The 11,346-nt window shown below is 41.7% G+C and overlaps 1 protein-coding gene across 1 annotated transcript; it reads right to left on the bottom strand.

Moving 5' to 3' along the window:
- Positions 1-3,177: 3,177 nt before the first annotated feature.
- On the bottom strand, positions 3,178-4,014 carry Lrrc10 (leucine rich repeat containing 10). The gene has a single exon (XM_026386647.1). The coding sequence runs from the start codon at positions 4,012-4,014 to the stop codon at positions 3,178-3,180; it is 837 nt and encodes a 278-aa protein (XP_026242432.1).
- Positions 4,015-11,346: the final 7,332 nt, after the last annotated feature.

Genomic DNA, 11,346 nt, shown 5'->3' with positions numbered 1-11,346 from the left:
TTCTGTGGGATTTATGTTAAAGGTTAGTTGATACCTCTCTTACAGAAGCTAAAATCCAATTATCAAGTTTTAAAAGAAAGCTAAGGTGTAGCTCAGTGGCAGAGCATTTGCATGGCATGTGTGAGACCCTGGATCTGTCCCCAGCACTGGGGAGAATATAGTTCTAAAACAAGTCTTTTCTTTCCTGGCGGGGGGTAGGTACCAGAGATTGAACTCTGGCACTCAACCACTGAGTTACATCCCCCAGCCATATTTTGTATTTTATTTAGACACAGTGTCTCACTGAGTTTCTTAGTACCTCACCATTGGTGAGGCTGGTTTTGAACTCAAGATCCTCCTGCCTCAGCCTCCCAAGCCCTTGGGATTACAGGCATGTGCCACTGTGCCCGGTGAAATTTTCATTTTAATAATAACATGAATACTAAGGAGTAAAAAAAGTTGTATTTGTTGCTGTAGTATTTTTCCATTACTTTACTATCTAATGATGTCAGCATCTCCAAGATAGCAGGGTTGTAGAAACACAAGTAGGCAGATGGGCATCGTGGTGCACGCTTGTAATCTGGAGGTTGAGGCAGGAGAATCACAAGTTGGAAGCCACCCTGAGCAATTTAGTGAGACCCTGTCTCAAAAAGGACTGCAGTGTAGCTCAGTGATACAAGAAATATTTCTGGCAAATGTGAGCCTTTCTTATTTCATTTTAGAACTAACCTTTACTGGTTTAATATCTAGTAACCCTGCCCCCAAACAAAGAGAAATGTATGTATGTATGTGTATTTATGTATATTTATATTTATACACACAGTTACATGCTTTATAAAATTGAAAAATCTACACTAAAAACATTTTTGAACAGCAAAATCACAACTATTAGTTTGATAAATATTTATTCATTGTATATTGTTTTAGAACAACAAAACACCTTGACCATAGGCCAAAATGTTTATAATTTTAACATTTTGACTCAGAATAGTAAGTTCATTCAGTGAGAACTTTATATGGATAATTGACTTCACTCAGTTTTATAACTGTGTAGCCTGCAGCTTACACTGGAAAATGTGGGCCTATTAAACTGGGGAGGAGAAAGACAATTCAAAACAAAGTCAGCACTAGGTGTGTTGGGGCATGCCTGTATCCCATCTGCTCAGGAGGTTCTCAAGTTTGATGCCAGCCTCAGCAACTTAGCAAGACCCTGTCTCAAAACAGAACTGGGGATGTGGCTCAGTGATTAAGTGCCCCTGGGTTCAATCCCTGTTATCCCCCCTCCCTCTCAAAAAAAAAAAAAAAAACTAATCCATAAACTGGTACAAAGTTTAGAAGGTAAATTCTGTTGGGCAAATGTTTTTAACATCATTTGATTTTAATTATCAGGAATAAGAAAATAGGGAAATTATGTTTTAATAGAAATCTGGACTCATTACTAAAAACTTATATATAGTACAAATCTATTGTATTTAATGATTAAAAGGGTTCCTTGGATGACTGATCAGTGGGTTGCAGATGGTCTACAGATGGGAGGTGGTGACATGGTACTTTCTGTAGTAACAAGAAATATTTCTGGCAAATGTGAGTCTTATTTCATTTTAGAACTAACCTTTACTGGGTTAAGGTGCTTTTATGGGAAAAATACTTTTTTTTTTTTTTCCCTTAAACGCTCAATACATTGTGCTTCAGTTTAGATAACTGACCTAGTGTGCTGAAAAGTTTATTAAATCACCCACTGACAGCAATTTCTTTAAGTTTGTATATTCATGGGAAGGTCACAATTGAGATATTTAACAAAATAATGGCCAAAATACCTAGGTTTGTACAATGTTGAAAAACTATCTACAAAAATTAAACTGGAACTAAAGCAGATACACTGAGGATGAAGAGGCAGACTTCAGGGCTGGAGTTGTGGCTCAGCAGTAGAGCACTTGCCTAGCATGTGAGAGGCACTGTGTTCAATTTTCAGCGCTGCATATAAATAAATGAATAAAATAAAGGTCCACCAACATCTAGAATTTTTTAAAAAGAGGCAAACTTCCAATATATTCTACAGTCTGCAATTCAAATTTCAAAGTACTTAGTTCAAATGCCAGGTTTCTCACCTATTGCCTTTAACTTAATATGATTCTGAAGATGTGCTTTTTCTCCAGTGATGGGGGATTCCATTCAGCTCAGTTTCTTAGTGTAAATAAGCAGAAGGGCTTTGCTGGTGGTGGGGAGGGAAGTAGTGGGCAAAAAATTCGAGGTGTACCAGGCACTGTGGTGCATGTGTATAATACCAGGGGCTCAGGAGGCTGAGGCAGTAGGATCAGGAGTTCAAAGCCAGCCTCAACAACCGAAGGCACTAAGCAACTCACTGAGAACCCGGTCTCTAAATAAAATACAAAATACGGCTGTGGATGTGGCTCAGTTGTCCAGCACCCCCAAGTTCAATCCTCGGTACCAAAAAAAAAAAAAACAGTAACCCAAGGTGTGACTTCAGTGAGACTGCGTGGCAAAGGAAAGAGGTTCTATTTTGTAGGTGATATCTAAGCTCCCTAAACAGATGGTAGTAGACCTTGAGTTAAACCTTTGGGGAAAATGAGAAATCAGCATGAAACACAATAAGTTTAAAGTAACATCTGAATGAACCCCAAGAGAAATTCTCCATCTGAGATCTTTTTTTCAACAGGTGCTAAAATGGTGGGGGAAATGTTTTGTTTTGAGCCTCTGTAACAATAAACAACTTTTTTGTGTATGAATCTGCTAGATAAAAATGTCTTTTTTGGTGGCCTGAATTAGAAACAATACCTTGTTACAGTTCATTGTCATTCATAGTAAAGAAATATGTCCTGCCAGGGCTAGATCATCTGAACAGTTAGTGGGTTCTTTAACAAATACCTTATTTGAGGATTTCATGAGCCTCATCAGTCACTTTTCGAGTGTGAAAGAGGTAAATGTGAGCCTTTCTTGCTCAAAATAACTGCTTGGAGAAGCTTTTTTTTCTTGCAAAGAAGTTATGAGCACTCTGGGTTTCCAAGGAAACTGATAGCACACAATTTTTCTTTGGATGAGATGCTGTTGGTCAGATACTTCTTAGTGTTCCTTTATTGCTTTGCATCAACCCCTCAAATGACACAGAATAATCCCACTGTAATGAAGAAATCTTGAGAACATGCAGTTGGGTCCTTGACATTGATGGACTGCAGCTCCTTAAGAATTGGGAGAAAGAGAAGGACATAGGGCAGGGGCCAGTGGCTCCTGGCTTTCTTCCTTGGCCAATGCATAGCGCCTGGCTTTTCTGGGGTCAGGCTCTGGTGTTTCCTCTGCCCATCTTCCAACACGGCGCACACCCTTCCCTACCTTGGGCGCATTTCTGCAAGGATTATGGTCATAGATAACCAGCTTCAGACCTGACAAGTGGGCCAGACTGGGAAAGTAACGGATGCTGTTCCGGTCCACATCAATTATCTCCAGTAAAGGCATCTGAAGCAGCACAGCGGGGAATTCAGTCAACAGGTTTCCTGAGAGCCAGATGGTCCTTAGCTCGCCGAGGCGCTGGAGCTGGCCGGGTAGGAGACGCAGGGCATTGGAGCCTGCATGCAAAGTCTTAAGGAGACTCAGCTCACAGACCACGTCCGGCAGCTGGGTGAGGCAGTTAGCTTCGATCCAAAGGGTCCGGAGGTTCTGGAGCAGCCTCAGCTCATTAGGGAGGTTGCAGAGTTTGTTGTTGCCCAGGTAGAGGATGCAGAGCTGTTTTAAGGTACATACCACTTGAGGCAAAGCCTTGAAGTTGTTGAAATCCAAGGCTAAGATCTGCAGGTTCTGCAGCTGCTCCAGCTCTGGAGGCAGGCTATTGAGGTGGTTGTCACTGAGGTAGAGCTTGACCAGGTCTGTGAAGGAGCACACATGCACAGGGAAGCGGCGTAGCTGGCTCCCACTCAGATCCACCATCTTGTCCAGTGGCATCTCCTGGAGGTCTCCGACCACATAGTTCTGGCAACGGTCAGCAGGGATGAAGGCCACAAGGGCCTTGATGGTGTTCCCCATGTAGAGCCAGACGCATGGCGAACTTCTACACACAGACTCACCTGACAAGGCAGTTTGTTCTACTGACTGCTCTGGTTCTGTCCTGCCTTCCCTTTATTAGTGAGGATTGCATGACAAAAGCCAGTCACTTTGACAGAGAAAAGTGCTCCTGATAGCAACTTGAGTGTTGGGTGATAGACCTAACAGACTGGCAGAGTCTGGGAGGCCTTGTCTGACTCACATACTTGCCTTTAATCACTTAAACCTCAACCCATTTAAAGCTGAAAAGAACTGCTGTTTTTTTGTAATGCTAAAATACTGAGAGATTACATTAAGGGGCAAAAAAGGGGGGGGAGTGGGGGAGACACATTACTACTCTACAGGTATAAATATAAACATCTGGCTCAGCGATAGTGCTCATCTAGCATGTGAGAGGAACCACATAAAAATAAATAAAACAAAATAAAGGTATCCAACTCAACTAAAAAATATTTTTAAAAAGATGATATATGCTTTTTTTTTTAAAAGAAAGAGATACAGCGAGAATTTTTTTTTTTTTTTTTTTAAGTTTTTCGGCAGACACAACACCCGTTTGTACATGGTGCTGAGGATCGAACCTGGGCCGCACGCATGCCAGGCGAGCGCGCCACCACTTGAGCCACATCCCCAGCCCCAGGATGTATGCTTTAAAGGTTTTTTTAATTGATATTCTTCTTATCCCCATCAAACCTGAATCAGGGTACATACCCAAGAAGCAGAGAGGGGCTGGAATTGTGGTAGAGCATTTGCATACCTAGCAAAAAAAAAAAAAGCAGTGGCTACAGGTGTTATTTTCTTATTTCATTCACCAGGTAATCTCTTTACACACTTAAAACTTGCCTTTGGGCTGAGGATGTCGCTTTGTGGAGAGTGTTTCCCTAGTGTGAGCAAGGCCCTGGATTCAATCCCCAACACTGTAAAACAAAACAAAATCCAATTTTCTTTTGAGAAAAGACAAGTAGAAAAGCAGAAGGCAGGGGTTAGGGTGGAGAATGCTTGCTTTCTAGAGCTTAAATAAATTGAGGATTCATTCGTATAGTGCAACTGTGTCACATATGTTTAAATTCCTATCTCATGTAGTGCCCTGTTGTAGGGAAGCAGTGATCAGTCAGAACATTTCTTCGTACTGGTCTAGAATGGGATTTTCAAATTCTGACCAGTAGAAATGTGGGCAGAAATGTTTGATGTCACCTCTAGACATGGCTCATTGTGAAAAAAAGTCTTGTCCTCCTCCACACTCTTTCCCCACTTTTTGGCTGGATATTGCTACCTGGGATAACTTCAGAAGCCACCAAGCATGTGTTGAATTGGCAGGGCCTCAGGTCATCCTGGATTCCTGAATAAGAGCAAGGTGCAGAACACCTCCCTTCCCCTGCCCGCCTTCACTTAGTCAGTCACTAATTGGATTTAGGTAAATGAGAAGGAAACTTAAGTCATTGAGATCTGGGGGCTTGTTTGTTACTGTACCTTAAGAATACAGTAGTTAAAAATAAGGAGGTAAATCTACATATCCTGATTTGGAAAGCTATTTAGGATAAAGTGGGGAGAAAAGAAAAGCAATATTCAGAACAGTTTTTTATGATTGCCATCTGTGAAAAATATGCATAAGTTCTTGTGTATGCATAAAAATATCTGCAAGAAATACAGTGATTATCTGTGGGAAATCTGCCTGGAGATTTGGTGGTGACAGGAATGCTGACTTTTCCACTTACACCCTTTGTGTGTGTGTGTGTATTGAACTCGGGCACTCGACCACTGAGCCACATCCCCAGCCCTATTTTGTATTTTATTTAGCATCTCACTTTCGCTGAGGCTGGCTTTGAACTCGCAATCTTCCTGCCTCAGCCTCTCAAGCTGCTGGTTATATAGGTGTGCACCTGACTCACTTGCACACTTTTGTACGGTTTGATTTAAATATATATAATGACACATATTATTTTAAATGTAGCTAGGTGCAGTGGCACTTGCCTGTAGTCCCAGTGACTCAGGAGACTGAGGTAGAAGGATCAAGGCCAGCCTTGGCAACTTAAATCATGTCTCAAAACAAAAAATATGAGGTCTGGGGGTGTAGCTCAGTGGTAGAGTGTTCCTGGTTCAATTCCCAGTACTGCTCATAAAAAAGTAAATGTCCAGGAAACAATCCAGCAGCCTGCCTACTGTCTGGAAAGAATGTCTGGACCTTAAGGGAAGACGGACGCACTGTTGAAGCTCTGCCAATGTCTTTATTATAACAAATTTAGCAGACATAGACAAGGAGCAGCCACATGAATGGTGTGGTTCTACAGAGCTACTTGGTGAAGCAGTGTCACTACCCACTTTCTGCTCACAAGACGAAGACCGAAACCCATGTTCTTGGGCTTTGTACAAGTTGAATGTCAAGGACTATTGAGCCCTCTCCTTGCTTTGCTAACTTGTATCATAATAACTAGCCTCTCAACAAGTACCATGCTTTGCCTCTATTTATAGCATGGTCCAGTGGCAACTACAAACAATCATGAAGCAGCTGCCCTATTTTCTCTAGAAATGATAATATTGCTAACAGCTGATTGAGCATCTGCTCAATGTTAAGCACTATGGCCATGTGCTGTAGGTATGTTATGTAAATTTAGGTATGTTATGTGAATTCTTATCACAGATAATGTTTTACCCAATTTTTCAGATGAGAAAATAGTGGCTCAGAGAGGTTTAGTTTACATCAAATAACTAACAATAGAACCCTGCTTTCACAGAACATCCAATTCTACCAGGGTGAGGGAAGTGGAGCTCTTTCTTGTTAGGTCACACCAGTTGACAGACTTTGCCTCCATACGTAGAACATTAATTCAGCACCTTAGTGCCAGTCCCTAGATAGCAGGTAGCTAGGGTTAAATGCTATGGTTTGGATGTGGTTTGTCCTCTCCAGGTTCATGTGCTGAAAATGGTCCCTAGTGTGACAGTGTTGAGGTGGAGAATCTTTAAGTGGGACATAGGGATCACTGGGGCTCCACCCTCATGAATGGATTAGTGGTGTCTCTTAGAAGCGAATCAGGTCTGCTAGGAGTAGATTAGTTAAACAGTTTTTATAAAACTCAATGGTCTCTTGTTACCTGGGCTTCCATGTTATTTCTCTTTCCGTCCCACCTGATGTGCTGCCACCTTGATATCATCCTTCAAGAGGTCCTCACCAGAGCTCACCATGCTCTTTAACCTCTAGAACTGGGAGCATGGTGAGCTCTGGTGAGGTTTACATAAATTTTTATTTTCTAGTGAGTTAGCTTTGAGGTGTGGTTTGCTTTTCCTTTAAGTTCATGGTGATGTAGAGAAGAATGCCCACAGGTTGTGTTGTGGTGTTGTACTTCCTGGGCCTTCTGGGAGAACAGTCCAGAAGCAACCCTGTCTCATCCAGACCATTTGACCATTTGTACCTTCTGGTTTTTAACCCAGACTCCGCTATCAAGGTGTTTGCTCAATTTTTGGTTTAGAACTAAGTGATGGATCTTCACATTTTTCGAGGTTCAGTTCTAGTGTTGTGGTTCTTAATTTCAGTGTAGCAGAAACTTTCATCCAAATCTGGGAAACCAGCTGAGCTTAGGTGCCATAGCTAGGGTCAATGCCCTAAGCTGCAGAATCAGAGCTGGTCCTATGAGAGTGTCATTGTCAGTGCCCTGGGCCCAACTCCTGCTGCTTCTGCCTTTCACTGTACCTCTCACTGATGCTGGCTGCCGCCCCTGAACCTAGGTGCTACCGCTGCCACAGCCAGCCCCTCTTCAGAATGGATTTTGCCTATGTCCTGCTTTTGCATCACCAACAGTTGAATCAGGAACCCACTGGGGCCCATTGGTTGCGTTTTTAGAATTGATAGCTAAAAAAAAAAAAAAAAGTGGATTTGTCTACCACCAAGATTTATATAGTGAGAAATTCTCCAGAGATGGAAGATGAGTTGTTTACTGTCAGCCAAAAAGAATCACGAGTGTCCTCCACCACTAACCTGCAGTCCTGTTCCCACTCCCTCTTATGGCTGTCTGACCTTGCACAGGTAATTTTTCTTTCTGGATCTATGGGACTATTGTGAACAGTTTATTAAAACAGAATTAATATGGGATGTATGATGAGTCCCAGAGCTGGGACATGACTGGTTTTCTAAACAATCATAAAGTATTAAAAGATCTTGAATGGAATTTTTATAATCTTAAGACTCTCTTCAAAAGAAACCAGTTACATTCAATGTGACAGCTATATCAGCAGTTGACAGTACTATTTAGGAAAAGGTATGTCAAATTAACCATTAGTAATAAACACTGAAGTGAAATGAAACCAGTTCATCAAAACAGACTTTTATGAGGTAGCATTTGGTTAACCTGGTTCCATGATTTTTAAAGGTAAAAAAGAAAATAATTTATTTTTACTATATTCTATAATTTAGATTTTTATGAATTCAGACTCTTACCATCATGTCTTCTTAACGAGGTGGCAGTATAATTTAGTGTTAAGAGCAAAGATGCAGTAAAATAACATTCTACAATTTGAAATGGGATTCTGCCACATATTTGTTTCAGGGTTTTGGATAAAGTTCCTTTACCTTGGGCTCCTCATCTTTAAAATGAGGATCATCTCAATCATCCGTCTCACTGAATTTCTTTGAGGATTAAATGAGATACTATACTTAATTAGAACAGTCTCAGAATTGCTAACTATGAGCTCTCGTTGTGCTTAAGGGCTATTTAACTTATGTTGGGTTCATTTAAGAGCCAGTGAGCTGGGAATCTGCTAGCCATTAGAAAACAGAACTGTGCAAGTGCCAGGATCAAACCACTCTCTGTGAATTGGAATAGAGCTGGAGTTTTATAAAATTTCATTGAGGTGGGGCATAAACACAGCCAGCACATAAGTTGGTGCTTGGCAAATGGCGAATTATTGGAAAGGGTGTATTACATTTTCAAAGAGAGGCACATGTATACTTATTAAGCTGAAATAACTTGGGATTTTTGTTTTGATAGTGCATTAAAAAAGTCATATGACACCCCAAAAAATCAAATTCGGTTTAAATCCTTATCACTGTTAGTTGGAAAAATGACATGTAAGTTACTCTTATGATGTTCCAGCAACTCTTCCTGACTTTCTTACTTGCTGTTCTCTGCCTCTGTCTCCCATCCAACCAGAATGGGTGCCCCAAAGTCCTCTCCCAGAGTACTGTGCAGGGGATGGAATCAGCTTCAGGAGCCAGAGGCACCAGGAGCCTAATCTGACCCACTTGCATGCTGTCTGGCCTCTCTCTGGCCTGGCCTCCTATTCTAGCCACTCTTCTCCTCCAGACAACTCTCTCTGCTCTTTTGAATTAGACTCAGGTAGCCCTTCCAGGCCTTTCTCCAGACTGCATTATCTCAGTTTGCAGTGTGGAGACCTAAGGTCACTGGAAGCCTCTTGTAAGCACTCCCCAGCTGGCAACCAAGACTGAGGAGTCCAGACAAATCTCAAACATCCAGTTGCATGTCTCAGGTGATGGTTTCCTCCTCCAGAGCTTCCTCCCTTCTCTGGGTTACATCGCCATGATTACCTAGGAAGCTACTTTCTGGCACAAAAAGGATCCATCACTCTGTCCGTGTGAGCAGCATTTTACTGAGCATATGGGTTGCCTCCACTTCCCCTGCCCAAGGAGTAGCCTGTGCAAATCAAAACAGTTCAATGCTTCTAGTGGATTTTATCAGTCATCAGGGTACTATCCTCACATTCCATGGTATTTCATGGATGCATGTGACCATCTTCATAGTCATTGGAAGAGCAGAGACCTCTCTGCCCACAGATGTCTGTGAACACATCACTCTTGGGACTCCCTGGGATATCACCTGGATGACTACCTATACCCAATTTTCCATGCCCAGACCCTAGAGAGATCTGATCCTTAGTAGCACAGGGCCTGATCAGCCAAGAACTGGAGGTGGGGATCAAAGGCTCTGAGGAGTGACAGAAGTGGTCCTAGCCCCTTGGACCCACTCTCAGTGCATTGAACCTCCTGCAGTCCTCCCCACCCAGCTTCCCTCCAGCAGGCCCTGTGCCGGGAATGCTCCCATACCTTTCTCCCTTCTTCACTAGCCAAAGTCAAGACTTATCTGTGGCACCACCCGACTGACCTTTAGACTGTGATTTATCAGATGCAGCAGTAGTTCTCTGCAAATTTTTGATTTTGCATCTTCCCTACTAGACTGTAATCTCCAGGAGGGTGGAGCTCTGGGGAGGGTTGGCTTAATGTCGGAATTGTCCAGTCCCTAGCTCAGGGCCTAGTGCATGCAGGTCCTCAGCAAGTGTGAACAAATAATCTGATACTAATCGGCTAGTGAAGTAGCCATTGATTTGTACCCAGAAAACTATTTTTTAAATACTGAAGTCCTTTTTTCCCTCTGCCCTGAGATGTTCCCTTGAAGCAAAGTATTTGTGCCTGTGGTGTGTGCACATATGTGTGTGTGTGTATAGAATGTGGGTTTATGTGTGTGTGAAACACTTTCCAGTATATATAGTGGGCATCTTTTTGAAGAGGGTCTGGCAACCTTATTTAACCTGTTAAGTTTCATCATCCCAGATGTAGGGCAACCTATAAAAACTTAAATTGAGCAAAATTACCACATATGGTAACTTTTGAAATAAAAATTATGTTTTTAGAGTTCTATTCTTTTGAGAAGAGTAATAGATGAATGATTAGAACATTTAAAAATGTTTCCATACATATTGTGAAAATATATATAAAAGATGTATAAACTCTAGATTATGATTTCCAACTTATTTTAATTCATCCCTGTCAATTTCACTGAAATATTCACAGAATTGAAAACTTGTGACTTAATGGGTTAGACATGCTGCCTCTTTTCTCAGTTTCTCTCATTTTATCTCTTAGCTCAGTTTGTGATTGCTTTATTTCTTAGTTCTCTTGCTTCCTTGATGGTCTATAAACTCCCTGGGGCTAGGGATTGAGCCAATCCTGTTCACTGTTGTATTCTCAATACTAAGGACAGTTCCTCAGAGTGTGGGCTTTCATCTATTCAACAAATAAGGCTGAACAGTGGACAAAAATTCCTGTCCTTTTAAAGCATTTGAGTGAGTGAATGAATGAATGAACAAATGATCGACTATTCTCGGTTTGCTAATCTAAATTCAAATTGCTGGGAGCCAGTGTCTTAACAGTGTATATTTATGAATAAGTACTTTGGTGGGGGGAGTACCAGGGACTGAATCTGGGGCATTTAACCACTGACATCCCCAGCCCTTTTTAAATATTTTATTTAGAGATAGGTTCTCACTAAGTTGCTAAGTGCCTCGCTAAGTTGCTGAAGCTGGCTTTGAACT

Source organism: Urocitellus parryii, chromosome 5, assembly GCF_045843805.1.
Source record: "Urocitellus parryii isolate mUroPar1 chromosome 5, mUroPar1.hap1, whole genome shotgun sequence".
NCBI lineage: Eukaryota > Metazoa > Chordata > Mammalia > Rodentia > Sciuridae > Urocitellus > Urocitellus parryii.
This window is presented reverse-complemented; position numbering and strand designations above follow the sequence as displayed.

Excerpts from the sequence above, each read along its gene's own strand:
- Lrrc10 (XM_026386647.1), bottom strand. The coding sequence starts at position 4,014 with ATGGGGAACACCATCAAGGCCCTTGTGGCCTTCATCCCTGCTGACCGT.